The 18,549-nt window shown below is 43.7% G+C and overlaps 2 protein-coding genes across 7 annotated transcripts in view; one reads left to right on the top strand and one right to left on the bottom strand.

Moving 5' to 3' along the window:
- Window positions 1–18,549, top strand: part of LOC119031061 — a 55,172-nt gene that overhangs the window by 25,799 nt on the left and 10,824 nt on the right. The window contains exons 3-8 of one of the 2 annotated variants that reach the window (XR_005078514.1): window positions 8,814–8,948; window positions 10,440–10,597; window positions 13,173–13,360; window positions 13,615–14,402; window positions 15,398–15,457; window positions 16,078–16,331. The gene's annotated coding sequence lies outside the window, so the exon portion shown is untranslated. Of the gene's footprint in view, window positions 1–8,813; window positions 8,949–10,439; window positions 10,598–13,172; window positions 13,361–13,614; window positions 14,403–15,397; window positions 15,458–16,077; window positions 16,332–18,087; window positions 18,335–18,549 lie in introns of those variants that run through there. The other variant, XM_037119188.1, reaches the window with a different exon arrangement.
- Window positions 8,820–14,410, bottom strand: timd4 (T cell immunoglobulin and mucin domain containing 4). Of its 5 annotated transcripts, XM_037119194.1 has the most exons (9): window positions 14,324–14,410; window positions 13,579–13,757; window positions 13,129–13,291; window positions 12,686–12,769; window positions 12,465–12,544; window positions 11,583–11,694; window positions 10,838–10,871; window positions 10,441–10,540; window positions 8,820–8,948 (listed from the first exon to the last, which is right to left on the bottom strand). In XM_037119194.1, exons 1-8 carry the CDS (start codon window positions 14,391–14,393, stop codon window positions 10,456–10,458), a joined length of 807 nt encoding a protein of 268 aa, XP_036975089.1. In that variant the 5' UTR covers window positions 14,394–14,410; the 3' UTR covers window positions 8,820–8,948; window positions 10,441–10,455. The 5 variants fall into 5 exon arrangements, with proteins under 5 accessions (XP_036975089.1, XP_036975088.1, XP_036975085.1 ...); XM_037119193.1 differs by lacking the exon at window positions 8,820–8,948 and having other exon boundaries at window positions 9,542–10,540; XM_037119190.1 differs by lacking the exons at window positions 8,820–8,948; window positions 10,441–10,540 and having other exon boundaries at window positions 10,845–11,694.

Raw genomic sequence — 18,549 nt, 5'->3', positions numbered from 1 at the left:
TGATGTGATGTCGTCTGCCCCGGCGCGTTTTGATGATGTGGTGCCTTCTCACGATGTGGTGCCGCCTCCTGCCACCTCTAGTGATGATGTGATGTCGTCTGCCCCGGCGCGTTTTGATGATGTGGTGCCTTCTTACGATGTGGTGCCGCCTCCTGCCACCTCTAGTGATGATGTGATGTCGTCTGCCCCGGCGCGTTTTGATGATGTGGTGCCTTCTTACGATGTGGTGCCGCCTCCTGCCACCTCTAGTGATGATGTGATGTCGTCTGCCTCGGCGCGTTTTGATGATGTGGTGCCTTCTTACGATGTGGTGCCGCCTCCTGCCACCTCTCGTGATGATGTGATGTCGTCTGCCCCGGCGCGTTTTGATGATGTGGTGCCTTCTTACGATGTGGTGCCGCCTCCTGCCACCTCTAGTTATAATGTGATGTCGTCTGCCCCGGCGCATTTTGATGATGTGGTGCCTTCTTACGATGTGGTGCCGCCTCCTGCCACCTCTCGTGATGATGTGATGTCGTCTGCCCCGGCGCGTTTTGATGATGTGGTGCCTTCTTACGATGTGGTGCCGCCTCCTGCCACCTCTCGTGATGATGTGATGTCGTCTGCCCCGGCGCGTTTTTATGATGTGGTGCCTTCTTACAATGTGGTGCCGCCTCCTGCCACCTCTAGTGATGATGTGATGTCGTCTGCCCCGGCGCGTTTTGATGATGTGGTACCGCCTCCTGCCACCTCTCGTGATGATGTGATGTCGTCTGCCCCGGCGCGTTTTGATGATGTGGTGCCGCCTCCTGCCACCTCTCGTGATGATGTGATGTCGTCTGCCCCGGCGCGTTTTGATGATGTGGTGCCTTCTTACGATGTGGTGCCGCCTCCTGCCACCTCTAGTGATGATGTGATGTCGTCTGCCCCGGCGCGTTTTGATGATGTGGTGCCTTCTTACGATGTGGTGCCGCCTCCTTCCACCTCTCGTGATGATGTGATGTCGTCTGCCCCGGCGCGTTTTGATGATGTGGTGCCTTCTTACGATGTGGTGCCGCCTCCTGCCACCTCTAGTGATGATGTGATGTCGTCTGCCCCGGCGCGTTTTTATGATGTGGTGCCTTCTTAAGATGTGGTGCCGCCTCCTGCCACCTCTCGTGATGATGTGATGTCGTCTGCCCCGGCGCGTTTTGATGATGTGGTGCCTTCTTACGATGTGGTGCCGCCTCCTGCCACCTCTAGTTATAATGTGATGTCGTCTGCCCCGGCGCGTTTTGATGATGTGGTGCCTTCTTACGATGTGGTGCCGCCTCCTGCCACCTCTCGTGATGATGTGATGTCGTCTGCCCCGGCGCGTTTTGATGATGTGGTGCCTTCTTACGATGTGGTGCCGCCTCCTGCCACCTCTCGTGATGATGTGATGTCGTCTGCCCCGGCGCGTTTTTATGATGTGGTGCCTTCTTACAATGTGGTGCCGCCTCCTGCCACCTCTAGTGATGATGTGATGTCGTCTGCCCCGGCGCGTTTTGATGATGTGGTACCGCCTCCTGCCACCTCTCGTGATGATGTGATGTCGTCTGCCCAGGCGCGTTTTGATGATGTGGTGCCGCCTCCTGCCACCTCTCGTGATGATGTGATGTCGTCTGCCCCGGCGCGTTTTGATGATGTGGTGCCTTCTTACGATGTGGTGCCGCCTCCTGCCACCTCTAGTGATGATGTGATGTCGTCTGCCCCGGCGCGTTTTGATGATGTGGTGCCTTCTTACGATGTGGTGCCGCCTCCTGCCACCTCTAGTGATGATGTGATGTCGTCTGCCGCGGCGCGTTTTGATGATGTGGTGCCTTCTTACGATGTGGTGCCGCCTCCTGCCACCTCTCGTGATGATGTGATGTCGTCTGCCCCAGCGCGTTTTGATGATGTGGTGCCTTCTTACGATGTGGTGCCGCCTCCTGCCACCTCTAGTGATGATGTGATGTCGTCTGCCCCGGCGCGTTTTGATGATGTGGTGCCTTCTCACGATGTGGTGCCGCCTCCTGCCACCTCTAGTGATGATGTGATGTCGTCTGCCCCGGCGCGTTTTGATCATGTGGTGCCTTCTCACGATGTGGTGCCGCCTCCTGCCACCTCTAGTGATGATGTGATGTCGTCTGCCCCGGCGCGTTTTGATGATGTGGTGCCTTCTCACGATGTGGTGCCGCCTCCTGCCACCTCTAGTGATGATGTGATGTCGTCTGCCCCGGCGCGTTTTGATGATGTGGTGCCTTCTCACGATGTGGTGCCGCCTCCTGCCACCTCTAGTGATGATGTGATGTCGTCTGCCCCGGCGCGTTTTGATGATGTGGTGCCTTCTCACGATGTGGTGCCGCCTCCTGCCACCTCTAGTGATGATGTGATGTCGTCTGCCCCGGCGCGTTTTGATGATGTGGTGCCTTCTTACGATGTGGTGCCGCCTCCTGCCACCTCTAGTGATGATGTGATGTCGTCTGCCCCGGCGCGTTTTGATGATGTGGTGCCTTCTTACGATGTGGTGCCGCCTCCTGCCACCTCTAGTGATGATGTGATGTCGTCTGCCTCGGCGCGTTTTGATGATGTGGTGCCTTCTTACGATGTGGTGCCGCCTCCTGCCACCTCTCGTGATGATGTGATGTCGTCTGCCCCGGCGCGTTTTGATGATGTGTTGCCTTCTTACGATGTGGTGCCGCCTCCTGCCACCTCTAGTTATAATGTGATGTCGTCTGCCCCGGCGCGTTTTGATGATGTGGTGCCTTCTTACGATGTGGTGCCGCCTCCTGCCACCTCTCGTGATGATGTGATGTCGTCTGCCCCGGCGCGTTTTGATGATGTGGTGCCTTCTTACGATGTGGTGCCACCTCCTGCCACCTCTCGTGATGATGTGATGTCGTCTGCCCCGGCGCGTTTTGATGATGTGGTGCCGCCTCCTGCCACCTCTCGTGATGATGTGATGTCGTCTGCCCCGGCGCATTTTGATGATGTGGTGCCTTCTTACAATGTGGTGCCGCCTCCTTCCACCTCTCGTGATGATGTGATGTCGTCTGCCCCGGCGCGTTTTGATGATGTGGTGCCTTTTTACGATGTGGTGCCGCCTCCTGCCACCTCTAGTGATGATGTGATGTCGTCTGCCCCGGCGCGTTTTGATGATGTGGTGCCTTCTTATGATGTGGTGCCGCCTCCTGCCACCTCTTAATTTCATTTGATGTCGTCTCCTGAAACAATTTGTCGTCATGTGACTTCCTCTTCTGAAACCTGTTCCTATCCAGTCATGTGTTGTTAGGATATGATGCCATCTTTTACCGCCTTTGTTGATGATGTGATGACGTTGTCTGGCAGGTGTTGTTATGATGTGAGGTATTAGTTTGATATCATGACGTCTTTTACCACCTCTCTTTATGATGTGATGTCGGCTTCCGAAACGTGTTCTTATGATATGATGTCTTCTTTTGACATGAAGCCACGTATTACCGCCTCTATTGATGATGTGATAACCTCTTCTGCCAGGTGTGGTGATGAGATGATGTCTTTCGAGATGACGCCATGTTTCAAACATATATGGCGTCACAGGTACAGTATTTGATGTTTTTATCAGACTGAAATAGAAGACAGGATGAGTTATTCCTCAGATCACAAAGAAGTTCTTTGGACGTTTCTTTTCAAAGCAGTAGTCAGTCCAATAATCCATTATCACACATTATTTACACTTCTTTGACAAACGTACAAGAGCTCTCCACAATCAATTTAAATCTCCTTTCACTGATGTTTGAGCCTTTTCAGACCTGCTTTTCATGTTTCCTTCTCAAATGCAGTGGTGTAGTACTGACTAGTATGACATTAGCATTTTAGCACATTCTATTCCCTCGTCTCAGCGTCTGAGAGTTTGTTGAATGTCAGTGGATAATAAGATCTTGGAAATGTGGTATCAGGGAGGGATTCATCATTTGGAGGACTGCTGTGAGGATGGATTCTTGATGTCCTTTGAGGACCTAAGGAGGAAGTAGGATCTGTCCAGAAGAAACTTTTGTTGTTATTTACAGTTAAGATCATTTCTTAAATCTGTTTTGAGATCTGAAATGACTTTATCCATACTCTATGATCTGGAAGGACTGCTTCATGAGGGTAACGCTCCTCGTCTTAGCCCAAAAGTGTATTCTCACCTGATGGATGAGGCTCCAAAACCAAAGTTTACATAAATCAAGGGAGAAATGGGAGTCCGACTTGGGTGTGACAATGGATACAGAGCTATGGTCTGAATTGTGTCAAAAAAATCTAACTGCCACTATCAAAGGAGAACTTCGGTCGATTTAAACATGCAGCTTCATTGCAAACTAGTCAATCCGTCGAGCGTGCACTTACTCCCTCACTGACAGAGATGGAAACTTGAATTTTGCAGACAGAAACGTATTCCAGCATTTTCGTTTTCTGTTCATAATGTACATGTCCATGTTACAGCCTGTCATGAGCCTTACAATAGCCTGTTAAGCCTGTTGAGCGCACGCTCGATGGATGTACTAGTTTGGTCTAGCTACACACTGTTTTAACAACTTTTTTATTCATTCACATGACACTGAATTACTGGGTTAGTAACGATCGGATTTTTAAAATGTATGTATACACCTTAGTCTGACTAAAATCGGACTGGATTTCTCATAGTCAGATTCAAACATCTAGATTATTCGATTGATAGTCGCATTACTCCTGCATGTATATGTAACATCAGATCAGATTTTTGCGTTCTGCGCAGGCTTGAGATTTATTTCCCTCGGCCGTGAGCCAGGAGGACGGCGACGGTGTCTTTCCTCCAAAATAACCGCAAGCAAGAGCGCCATTGTGCATCTAGATGTGTAATTATCATGAACAGCATATACGAAGTGTACAAAGATGTAGCTTCGTCTCGCTCTTCGTACGCCATCTTTCTCGAATGCCGAGGCAGCTAGTGACATAAAGAGGTCAGCTGGAGGTGTTTCTGTTACCACTAGGTGAAATGACTACAGCGCCACCTATTGTACCGGTAGCGTACATGCTTCGGCCAGTAATTCGATTTTCTCTCCGGCATATATTCTCAGACAAGTGCAGTTGTCTGATTGAGCAGCATAGTCGAACTACGGCTGTAATCTGACTAAGCTGTGAATGTAAACGCACTGACACAGAAAGACGTAGAGAGACTGAAAATCAAGAGACAAAAGAGAGAGACACTTTCTGTGTCCTTAGATGTTGTCTGACCTCTCAGGACTGTGGCTTTCTTCGGTTGATGTGTCGTCATCCTTTTCTTTTCCTCCAAGCTTTGATTGTCCAACGCCTTTGTCTTCCAGTTTTTGTGATGATGATGTTGAGTCTGAGGCAATGTCACAGCACAATGCATTTAGAAGGACAAACGGCAAAATCAAATGTTTCCTCTATGCCAGTGATCTTTTTTTCTTTTTCTGCATCATAACGGCAAAAATCCAAAAAGCTGAAAGTTTTCAGTTTCCGAGATGTAATTCCAAATCTTAAAATTCATCCTCTACAGTTCAGTCTAACTAGAATATTGTACATACAGCTTTATAAGTATATAAACTATAAAATAACTTTGTTATAACAATTTTATCACTGTACGTAACAGCTGTAGCTGCTCCTATCAGGGCTGTTTATATAGTACACCAACCCTTAGAAACATATGATTCTGAAGAAAACATTAGTGATGAAAATTAAAACTAGAAAACGTTGTAAACAGTTTAATTCACTGACTTGGAGGCACAATGCATGGAGTGTAAAGCTAGCAAAGAAGCTGTTAGAAAATGTTAGCAGGGTGGCTAATGCTAATGCTGACGCACTGGAGCACTGTGGGAGCCCTTTGCTATTTTTAATGTCTTTTAATGTTATTTGTGTGCTCCTGTAAAGCACTTTGAGCTGCCTTGTGTCTGAACTGTGCTTTACAAATAAACTTGTGTTGCTTTGCCTTGTTTGCACCACTGCAGACGTGAAGTTGCTCACATGGTACAGTGGTTTTATAATAGCAGATGTAACAAAAACACAATTTTCGTAACTCTAATGTGTGTCTGGATGAGCACTCAATCGAAAGAGGATCTCAGCAGAGATGCCCCCATCTTAACTGTTATTTATACTAGCAGTTGAACCATTAGCAATAGCTGTACGAACGTATGTAGAAATAGCTGGAACAATCATAAATGCATTTGGTGGTATCTCAGGCTGTACAATCAATAACACCTAGTCCTCGGTTTTATTACTTACCTTTACCTCTGTATGTTTATTCAGATACATTGCCAAACTGTTAACAATATGATCAAAGTGTGGAGTTATTAGAGAACCTAGTCTGTTCTCTCAGTACAGGCCCATCTGGGGAAACCAGTATTTCACACAAGGAAGAGCAAATGTTGTATTTAGACAATGTTGGTCAAAGGGACCAGAAAAAGATTCAGGATCTGTATCTGCCTCACTCAGACTGGAAGAAATCAGATGCAAGTATGACATTTTGTTTTTATTCCTTCAGCTCAGAAGCTTTATTAGAACGAGCCAGAATTGTCTCCTAATATATTATATGGTGATGTCTAAAACTAAAGACAGCTTTAGTAAAGGTGCCGTATCAGAACTGTTACTGTCCAACTCAACACAAACAAACAGTGCATGGAGAGAAGATTAGAAACCGACATATCGTCAGAGGACTGTGAATCAATATGCACCAAACCTCACACCCAATCCAGCAATACAGTAATTAGACTGTTACAGTAGACATTGTACATGGGAAGTAAAAATCTTTTATAGACGAGGTTAAACGAGCAGAAACGTTCCAATGAGTCCCGGTTTTCTCTGTTTCAGGACTTTATATGTAAAGAGTGAACAAATAATGATAGCGAGTGACTTATATATGACAAGGGACACAAGATATGTTTGAAAATAAATGGGGACGGTTTAATATGTTCGTTAAATGTGTAGATCTAACAGACGATGATGAAGAGGAGGAATAAATGCTTGGTGATGTAATTCTTGCAGTGTGGTTGACATCTCAGAGTGAGTGTGTGTCAGGGTTAAATCCTGTTGTGTGTTCAAACAAAAACTTTATTGGTTTGCCTCGTGGGTGCGTCGGACATCAGCAATTTAAACACTTGTTCTTACCTGAAGCTGCGAGTCCGATGGCCAGCACTGAAACACAGAGAGACATCGTATCACTTATTCAACAGTCGTATAACGACACAGATCAGCACAGTTCAAAGAAAAATGTATTCAAAGTAGAAAACACAGATTAGAACACGTCGGGAAATTCACTCCCTGTCTCTTGTCATAGATTTAATAAAACCTTAAAATTAAGCTTAATAAAAGATTAGTCAATTAATTGATCATTTAGGCATCCAAATCATTTCTGAAGTAATGAATATCTCTTATGAATAAATCCCTGTGAGCTCTGAGACATTTCTGTTGTTGCCGATATTTTAAGACGTTAACAATCAATTGAATAATGAAGAAAATCATCAGCAGTTATTAATTAAACTGAAAGAAAAACAGTTGAGCCGTCCGCATGAGAACACAAATGTTGAAATCCTTAAATTCATTTGAGATATTACTCTTCTTGGACCAAAGTTCATAAAAATAGTTTTAGAAATAAGAAAATTCTGGCTCTCGATCATTAAGCCCGATGAGAGTACATCAGTGCAGTCCTGAAAACACCTTTTAGATGGAGTACTGAATGTAAAGTTATGAAGCAGAAATCTGTTGGAAGTTTCCTGAAAGTGTAATAAAGAATTTACCAGCGTTTTATTAACTGCTATAAAACAAATAAATAGAATATGGTTATTAAAGCGGTTAATGAAAACAGGAGGGGAACTCTTGTCTGAATTAAAAACTTTATTTTCATTTAAGAAATTAGTGATTTTAGGACTTCACTGATGTGCTCTCTTCAGGCTAATCTGGAACCAGAATTATGATTTTCAAAACAATTTTATGAGGTCTAAGCTGTTAAGTCAAAGAAAGAGAAATATGCAGTAACTTCTGTGTCCTATAACCTATAACTGCGTCGTCAGGTGATCAGGTCAGGTACTCACCGGCCAGCAGGGTGAGCTTCAGAGACACCATGTCGGCAGCGCTGCAGGCAGCTCGTCCCGGTGCCACGAGGTCCTCAGCTGCTCAGACAGATGGAAGCTTTCCTTCCAAAGGTCCCAAAGAAAGTCTCATCCAACTCGGAAATATATACACTGATAACTGCCTGACTGTTTGATTAAGAACATGTCCTTCTGGTCGAATGAGATCGAAACTGAGTTTTGTCTCAAGTTTCATCTGTTGTTTGAATCTGCCTCGAGCACTTAACAAGGACTCTCAAAGCCTGGGGGCTTGATGAGGTGGTTGGACAAAGGAATGAATCATCTGCCTGAAGATATTAACTTTAGAAAGTTTACAGTGAGAATGGTGTTTACTGACCCAATACACTGTAAAAAATACCAACTTAACCCGGTATAAGCTCTTGGCTTTCCCCATAAAGGAGCCATGTGCAGGTGAGTCTCCAAACATATCAGGGAGAATGTTTTTGTTTTTTTCATGACTTAACTCAAAAAAAGAAACTTTCTTACATTCTAGATTCAGTAAACATGATGTGAAATAGTTCAAACCTTTTTTGTTCTAATTTTGATGATTACAGTTTACAGCTCATGAAAATCAAAAGCCCAGAGTCTCAGAATATTACAGTATTCAACAGAATGAGTTATAATACAGAAATGTCAGAAAAGTATGTTTGTTTATGCACTTAGTACTTCAGGGCTCCTTCTGATGGCACATCTGCAAACTGCATGAAGATGCTGCAGCTCTACTGACTGTGGTCTTACTGTGCTTGATAGTCCAGCCCGACCCGAACCCCCGGAGAGGATCTACGATGTTGTCCAGAGGAAGATGGGAGGCACCAGACCGACGATACAGACGAGCTGAAGGCCGCCGGGCTTCAGTGACGCCGCCTGCAGTGAAGCAGCCCGAAGGTGTCGAGGTCATAGATTAACAAATATTCAGAAGGTTTCAAACATCAAAAGAATGAACTAACATTATCATCAGAGTCGGTGTTGATGTCATGTTGAAGATGTCCACTGAAGAGTAACCAGTATAGGCGACTTCTTTCTCCCCAGACTCCCTTAACAAACACTACATTTTAAGACTTGTTGCCTTCAGGGAAACTTTATAATGTTTATGAAACACTTTGTAGAAAACATCGTCAACTATTGTGGCCTGCAGGTTAATTCTGCAAGTGTTGCACATGAATATATTTCTGTCTTTGTGTAAAAAACATCATATCGGTTTGTTCCAGTCACGTAGGTGTGTACGTATCGATGAACTGACAGGTTAAAGATTTCCACTTATGATCGGATCAATCAGGACGGATGTTTGTACCAAAACTGAACTGCCTCAGTGAGTTGAATCTTATTTCCGTGGTGGGGCTCGTCACAGCTCTGTCAGTTTGGTATTGTGGTGCTCAGGTGGGCGGAGAGGAGCGAACAGGTGGGAGGTTTATGCTAACGAGGCTGCACAAAGAGAGATTTCATTTTGGTGGACTCTGGTCTCAGTTCCCATCTGTCTCTGAACATCAGTCTGATGATGTTACAGACTATTTTCATCAAATACGTGTTCACATAATGCTGGAGCGACTGACCTGTGACTGCCTCAGTATCTGTCGTCTGCTGTCAGTTATGTGGCTTCATGTGTTATGAAGAACGAGTTTCAGACACAGTCTGCTGGATTTTGTTTGGTTTTTATTCAGATTGTTTAAAAAAAAAACGTTACAACCACTGGAAACAAAGAAAACAGCAGCAGAGTCCTGCTCAGAGAGCCTCGCTGCACACACACACACACACACACACACACACACACACACACACACAGCGGCAGCTCAAATTAAGTCGGTGTTGGAAACGCAGGAGAGCTACAGGGGGTCCCGAAAATTAATTTTAGTCCTGCTGTTAGATGTTTCCATGGAGACTGTCATCGAACGAGCACTGAACTGGACCGAGATGATTTTAACCATTTTTTAAGAAAACAAGAAGTCCTGCGTTAAAGGAGCAGTCTGTAGTTTAAAGGAGCAGTCTGTAGTTTTGGGGCAGAAATGTTAATGAGCAGAGGAAGATCGTCACTGGCTGATTTTTTTTTCTGCCTCAACAAATGAAATGACTGAACAAACAAACAGAGATTAAAGGACAACACAGCTTGCACTGTCTTACTTTGTGTATATGTTGGCGGACCCTGCCAACCTTTCTAGCCTCAAACAGTGTTCTGGGTCCTGGTTCTCCTCTGAGAACAGCTGATTTATTCAGGACCCCCTGACTGTCATATTCATATTTCGCATACTGAATAAAATGTAGACAAAGCAGCACCTGCTCAGTCAGACTCATGTAGCTGTATGATGAAAGTGTGTGTGCATGATAGAATATGAAATGTTGTGAAGTTTAACGTGAGCTCCTCCTATGTTTTGTGTGGTCCAGGTGTGAACGAGGCTCTCTAGTCCAGAGTGTAGATGTTCTCCTGGACCGGTCTTCTCATCCGGATCTCGTAGATGATGTGAGGATGCTCTTCAGAGGAGAAACTGTAAGAGAGAGGAAGAGTGAACAAACAGCCGGTCGACAGACGAGGAGAGTCTGAGGTCAGTTCTCGTCTTAGTTAGCGGCAGAATTACAAATCTGTTTCTCAGATACTGCCATCGTGTACAAGTGAAAAACAGGCGGTCATCTGTCTTCTTTCTGTTCGTCTCTCCTCTGTTTCCCCGTCCGGCTCACTGAGTTGGACCACGACCTCACTAAACTATCCCACAATGCATCACATCATCAGCACATCAAAAATCCAAGAGGGTGGTATGTGAAACAGCGACCTGTGTTGAACTCACCAGCCGGTCTTTAAGGCTCTTCTGTATATTCCACCTGCAGGAAAATAAATTTGAATACGGAATTATGCAAAATACACAAATGAGGCGTTACAGGCACTGTAAAATCTGAAAAGTGACTCATACAACTTGAATTTAATGGTCTTACTTTACTTCTGCAGTTCTGTGGTTAGTCAGCTTTTAAAATGCACAGTGACCTGATATTTTTATCACTTGGTAAATCAGAAAATAGTGTCAACAACAGACGCAGCTGTTTCTAGGAGAGAAATGTTCAATAACTCGGGTTGTGAATGATATACGAACAAACCTTCTGTAAAGAAAACCTTCCGAATAAAAACAGGAACAGAACTGGAAGGTTTGGTGTGTCGGAGTTCTGGCTCAGTCAGAACTTTGGTGAATAGGGTCAAAATATTTCCAATTTCCAATAATAAGTATCACCAAACAACTTCTCCAGACAATTATGTCTTTATATTATGTATATATATATTACTTTTTATGTTTAATCATGCAAATGAAACTATGAACTAAGATCAAACACCTAAACGTGTATTTTGGATTTGGTTTCCTATCAGCTGGTCTGAATAAAGACGTGTTATCAAAAGAAAACTGAATATGAAAATAAAAACAGTGTTTTCCCATGAACGTATCAAGCACAGTTTGCAAACGTCACTGTGGAGCAAACAACAACGTGAACAGTTACTGTGGTTTATATTGTCTCTCTGTAATGTGAGCAAAAGAGAAAACGTACGTTTAAACGCCAGAAAGAGAAAAACTGCTGCCAACATCAACAACACGCTGAGGGAGAGCGAGAGGACGGGAACGTTGATCTGAAGGGAGAGAGAGGGGAGAGAGTCCTCCACCTGACGCAGAGAGAGAGAGACACAGTTATCATCCTTCACAACTCGCCGCTCTGTTTTTAACAAGCGAGGAGGGATGATTGTACTATCAGAACCAGAATCGCTTTTATTGCAAAGTAAGTTTACACGTACGAGGAACTGCACAAGGTGCAAAACAACAATCAAAACTAAAAGTTCTTAAAGGACAAAACTATAGAAATATCGACAGGGTGTGAATATAGAGTTAACAGAGAGACCAATGAAAGCTGGTGAAGACGTCCAGATTTGTCCAGTAGTGCAAAATGTTTGAACTAGAGTGCGACGTCGCTGTAGATGCTGATCTTACAGTGTGCTAACTGAGAGCATCAGTGGCTAAACAGAGCTATGCTAGCTTCAGGAATAACCAGCTGCTGGCTGCAGCTTCATATTCTTATTGTTAAACGGCCTCAGGTAGAATTTCAGCCCCAAAAAACTACAAAATTTCAGAGAGAGTGTCAAGACTGGGGTGACAGACAAGCACCCAGGTGGAGCGCCGGGCTTTGAACACAGTTTATTTGTGTAATTCCAACTTCCCATGATGTGCCGGAGCCCAAAAAGACTTTTCACCATGAGCTTTCCTGTCGAAATGTTTTGGCTCACTGTCAGAATTTGAGCTATTCGATCCGATAACATTTGAAAAGTCATGAATTGATGCAAGATTAGATCATATTATTCCCGTTCAAGTAACAGCCATGATTCTGTCCATAATCTAACATTATGGGATGGTGGTGGTGGTGGTTGTCATGGTTACTCACAGTGATGGTGTCAGAGCGCTGCAGGGTGGAGTTCCTCCTCAGAAGATCCAGCTGAGACGACAGCAGGGATTTCCAGTTTACTACACGGAGGCAGAACAGACAGAACTGTCACTCTGGACCAGGACACCCAGTGTTACCAGCAGCATGACACCAGTTATTATCCAGTACCACCCAGAGAGAGCTGGACAGAAGCTGCTGCATGGCAGTGTGACCTGTCTCACCTGTGGAGGTCGACGGCTCCGTCACTTGATTGGTTGTAGCTGCCGTGGTTGTTGTTGTTGTTGGAGGAGAGCTGGTGACCGGAGCTGAAATGAAACCGGACCGGAGACGACAGGATGCCTCAGTGTCGGTGCTGATACCATCAAATGACACGTCTTATTGTACTGAGCATGATAACAACATGGTGAGGACGGGCTGAATCACGAAATATTTAATCAAAGAATTAAAAAAACAATTCCTTAACTGTGATTCAACAGATTAAAGTTCACTCACATGAACATTAAGGCTTGCTGTGATCGTTCCTGCTGTTGACACGCGTCCTAAATAAACTCTCAGTGTACGAGCGCGGCGACAACTTCCACATTCTGCACAAATATTCCACATTTGATTTATTTTATGTGAACGTGTCCTTTAATTGTGCACGTTGTGTTAAGGAGTCGCTCACCTTTGACCACCCTCAGGTTCATGATCACTTTCTTGTCATTGAAGATGCCGTCGATGTCCACCCTGCAGCAGTACGGCCCGCTGTCCGTCCGCCGCACATTCAGGATGTCCAGGTCCATCTGTCCGTCCAGGACGTCCCCGGTCAGCCGGTACCGGTCCTCCACCTGCAGCACCAGAGTCAGAGTTCAGTCACTATGCTATAATGCTTGACATCTCCACAAGATAACTATCAAGTGAGAGACCACCGTGTGCGATGGTGTCTCAACATTTGTAAGCGTGAAACTGTTAATATTCAATCCAAGGTGCCGGGACTCTAACAGGTGTTTTTCAAAGAGTGTTTCAAAGTTTCAGCATGTCTGTTGTTTGCAGAAATGTACATGGTGAACTTCTCATGGTGTCCAGCTGTGCGTCATATTGTCCATTCAGACCAACTTATTTAAGATGTCATGACCTTGGAGATGACGCCGTTCTCATCCGTCTGCACCAGGATGTTGTTGCACCAGAAGGTTCCGCAGCCGCGGCCCCAGCAGACCCGGCTCAGCCCGAAACGCTTCACGGAGTACTGACAGGACAGAGAGGCCACGCCCCCCTCCAGCACTTTAAAACAGGAAACAGACGAAAAGTGTCCACCTGCAGCACAGAGACACACCTGACACACCTGACACACACCTGACACACCTGACACACACCTGACACACACCTGACACACCTCCACAGCTGTGCATCAGTCCTGAAGTTTAGTCATAAATAAATTTCTCAACCATATAAATAATCATTAAAGACCCGACAGTTTGTATGATTCACAATAACAAACATCATGAAGCGTCACTCGGCTCTGTCACCACCTGTCTTACTGTTTTCAGGTTAATATACAAACCAAACGATCAGTAGATTAATGTTGAAAATCATCAGCAGGTGAATCCATAATGCAAAATAATGAGCAGTCGCAGTCCAGCACCAAGGAGCTCCACAGCAGTAATCTGATTACACTCACAGCAAACTTTTCTCTTTAAATGCTTTAATGTTCCTGATTATAATCACAGACTTTACAGTTTCTGAATACTTCCTCCCCATCTTACTTGCAACAGAGTACTATAGTACTATTACAGTGTGGTATTAGTACTTTTACTGGAGTAAAGTATCTGATTACTTCCTCCTCAGTAGCTGTGCTGTGATGTCAGCTGTTTGTGTCTCACCTGACAGGACGAAGAGGACGATGATGAAGGTCTGAGGCGTTCGACGGCGGCGAGGCGAGACGGCGGCCATCCTGTGACTGTGAGTGTGACTGTGTATGTGTGTGTGTGTGTGTGACTGTGTGTGTGTGTGTGTGTGTGTGTGTGTGTGTGTGTGTGTGTGGTCATTGTCCTTGACGAACAGAGTGAGGCTGTGACGGAGGAGCTGTGATGTCGAGGCTGCAGAGACACAGTGTGTTACTGTTTCTGTGTGTGTGTGTGTGTGTGTGTGTGTGTGTGTGTGTGTGTGTGTGTGTGTGTGTGTGACGTCTCCATGATGAAGTCGTCAATGATTCTCTGTCTCTGACTCTGAGTGCAGCGGTGGAGAGTAACTGAGTACATCACAGTTCTTTACTTTGAGGCACTTGTACATCTCAGAGAGATTTATGATTTGACAGCCTCCATTTGAAATTCTAACCAACTGGACAAAATCTGCCTAGTTTTTGGTCTTTAATTTCACCTAAGCTGAATTATTTCCCCCCAAAACTGGTTATAGTCATTATTTCCATATTCACACTAATGTTGTGCACATGAGAAAGTGCTGAAGTGGAAAAACAGCCTATAAAAGCATATAACTACGTAAACGTGCATCATTTCCAAGTTTAGTTTAGTTTAGGCTTTTAAAAGCAGCAGTAAACTGTATGTTACTGTCAGTGGCTCCATGATGCACCAATCATCCGGAGGCTGGTGTGGAAGTGGCTCAGATAAGAAGAGCGAGTGGGTCACGTGTCTACAGGATCACTCTCTGTCTTGAACCAGTAACCACAACATCACCAGACTGCATTAACAAATCATGCGATTTTAAGAGTTGTTGAGTTAAAACAAACTTATAAACATTATGAAACTTCTTGTTACGAGATTCTAACTCATTGTGTCCTTGTTGTAAATTCAGCATTAAATGAGAAGCTGAAGTTGTTTGTCTCCTTGTAAAAAGTGTCATTTTGTGGCAGCATGTCTGTACCAGCCTGTCTGCTTCTGTGTCTAAAGTGTAAAACTGTCCCCTGATTAAAGCTATTTCTGTTTCATTTCCATTAACAGAGACGAGGATGAATGCAGTGTGTTTACTCTGATGGAGGGAAATACTGCAAACAAAAGGCTGTCTGTAACACACACACACACACACACACACACACACATACACACACACACACACACACTGACGTTGGCTGTGTGGAGATGTCACAGAAACATAAAGGACTCATTATTCACATCAAATATTTCTTTCTCTTCTTCACTTCATCTCTTTTTCTCCCCAAACTGACAATATAAGAGGCTTTTAATTAAAAAATGAATATTTAACCAAAACAATGACTCGTGATGATCACGAAGTAGAAACTTAACAAAGTTAACAAGATTCATATTTTTTAAGACAAAATGTCAAGAAAAATGTTGAAAACTGACAGATGTTTCTGTGGTGAGCAAAATGACTTGAATACAGATATTAAGAGCAGCTGGATGAATCTTATTCAACCTGGAACATAATGTGGATAAATGTGTCATCATTTAAACATCTCAGCTGTTTCCACACTGATGTGCATAAAAACTGAAACCAATATTGATCCAGAGGACAAATATTGAAGGTTGAACAGTTATCAAACCTTCAGGGCGAGAAGCTGCAGGAGGACAAGATAAAAACATTACACATGTTTGATCACGTCAGAGAAAAGATGACTCAGAGCAGGAACCAGTTTAATGTTTGACAACAGATCTGTGTTCAGTTTCAGGCTCCACACTGAAGTATTTACCCGTCAGGAGGAACTCTGACTTCTCATCATCAGGTCCAAAACTTTGGTTCATGCAGAACTGATGACATTCACATCAGCCTCAGCTGCCTGCAAATGTTTCTGAACACTTTCAACTTATTTCTCCATTGATCTTGTTGTGTACGCAACATTACCAGACTCCATTAACAAATCATGTGATTTTAAGAGTTGTTGAGTTAAAACAAAATTATAAACATTATGAAACTTCTTGTTACGAGATTCAGACTCATTGTGTCCTTGTTGTAAATTCAGCATTAAATGTTTCAGCTGAAGTTGTTTGTCTCCTTGTAAAAAGTGTCAGTTTGTGGCAGCATGTCTGTACCAGCCTGTCTGCTTCTGTGTCTAAAGTGCTAAAGTCTTACCTGCCAACATTGATCAGCTGTTTGAACACACTGTTTACACTGATTTCACCATTTACACTCCATTTATGAAAGAAGAAACATGTTATTGATCTAAACATGTCACATGTTACAAAGACACTAAACAGGAACAATATAGGCGACTTCTTTGTCCCCGTGGAGAAAGTCCCCAGACTCCCTTAACAAATCTGTCAGTTTAGTGAGTTGTTGAGTTGGAGACACTTTACAAACTCTGTGAAACTTAATTCAGTTAATTCAGCAGGTGTTCTACATGAACTTCTTTCTATCGTTGTGTCTGAATAATGACTTGTTTTAAATTTTTGGTTGAACTGTTCCTTTAACAGTATTTTACTCCAGTTAACTCCAGTTTGGTCATTCAGTCCCAAATGATGAATCACATATATGTCGCAGTAGAAAGAGTCGCACAGCTGTCAGATAAATGTGGAGGAGTGAAAGTATAAGGTTGTATAAAATGGGAACACAGTACAAGTACCTCAAACTTTACTTTCCACCACTGTTGTCATGTGTGATTGATAAAAGACAAACTGATGAAATGATCAATATTAATCCAAACTGAGTTTGTGCTGCAGAGTGAACATGTGTTCAGTCACATGACGATGCTGCCGCCTGCTGGTCCTCACTGGAGCTTCACGCTGCAGTACAGGAAGATTTAGATCCTCTACTGCAGTGAAAGAACTGGTACCACACTTTAGAATACTCTGTTACAATCCCGCGTTGAGAATGGAACTGGTAAAAGTATTTACAGTGGGATTAAAAGTATTTTAAAAGTATTCAAACTAAATGTGCTCTATCAGCAATGATTAAATGAACCTAATATATAATTATGGCAAAATAAACTTTAAAGAGCCGTCTTCATGTGTAGCACTTATTATAGAAGCCGGTGTATATTGTTATAAATACAGTGGTACACACACAAGCCTACTGTTGGTTGTACAACTAACAGTTCATAAAGTATATTAGTGTATTTCACAAGTGTACACTGCCGTGTAGTTCTACAGTAACTTTACTGTTGTATGACATACATCAGCTGCTGGATGTTGCCAGTAAGTTGATGTTAATTTGACATTTCTCTTTAGAGCCCATCTTATCTCTGCCCACCATGTGGTGTCTCACACAGCAACGGCACTCCAGTACTTAATGTTTAATTCCCTGTTGAGATCAGAGATCACTTCTCTTGTGAGCACAAACGAGCGAGCAGACAATCAAGTAACAATAAAGGACCATGGAGACACAGAAGAACAGCAGAGGACATAAGGAACGTTACTGGGAAGGTCGGCACTGATCACACCCCATCACTGATCTGGGTCTGCTTTAACTGGTCTGATGATCTATTTTTGATATGAAAATAAAACACTCACAGCTGTGTGTTGGTCTTTTTGAATAGTATAATTTAAGTCCAGCTATATTTGCTTATGTAAAACACAGTTTTGAATATTGTGCAGTGAACGCCTCTCCATTGTAGTTAATATACTTCCCTGCTGAGATCAGGCATCACTTTTGTTGTGAGCACAGACAAGCGAGCAGACAATCAAGTAACAATAAATGTTTTCAGTTTGTCTTTTTCATCTACTTCATTTCCCATCAGATCATGAAGACACGAGTTAACAGCAGAGAATATGAGGAACGTTACTGGGAAGGTCGGCACTTGAAGCCGACAGATTTGAAAGAGGAAGCAAAGAACCAATATCTCCTCAAAGGAAACATCCCACTATCCCCCCAACCAGAGTTCCATCTGTCTCATCTGAAACACGACACAAAGCAATATGAGTCCACTTCTCTCTCAAAACTCCAGACTGCAGCTTCAAGTACTGAAGTTCTTGTACTTTACTTGGGTAACATTTTGTCAGACTTTATACTTTCATACTTTGTTGTTGATGCAAACATTGCATCATTTACTCCACTATCTGTTGGACAGCTTTAGTACCTCGTTACCTTTAACATTACTATTTTTAATTCTTTATTGGTTCAGACAATTCTACTTTTGAAGATAAGTCAACTTTAAAATTATCTTGGATTAGCTGAGAAATACAGTCACACAGCTGTAACA

Source organism: Acanthopagrus latus, chromosome 13 (assembly GCF_904848185.1).
Source record: "Acanthopagrus latus isolate v.2019 chromosome 13, fAcaLat1.1, whole genome shotgun sequence".
NCBI lineage: Eukaryota > Metazoa > Chordata > Actinopteri > Spariformes > Sparidae > Acanthopagrus > Acanthopagrus latus.
The sequence above is the reverse complement of the archived record's forward strand: the minus strand, read 5'-3'. Positions and strand labels throughout refer to the sequence as shown.

Excerpts from the sequence above, each read along its gene's own strand:
- timd4 (XM_037119190.1), bottom strand. The coding sequence starts at position 14,393 with ATGGCCGCCGTCTCGCCTCGCCGCCGTCGAACGCCTCAGACCTTCATC. Across the intron at positions 13,292-13,578 it reads AGAACGGCGTCATCTCCAAG|GTGGAGGACCGGTACCGGCT; the intron begins GTCATGACATCT and ends CTGGTGCTGCAG. Across the intron at positions 12,545-12,685 it reads GGAGCCGTCGACCTCCACAG|TAAACTGGAAATCCCTGCTG; the intron begins GTGAGACAGGTC and ends GCCTCCGTGTAG.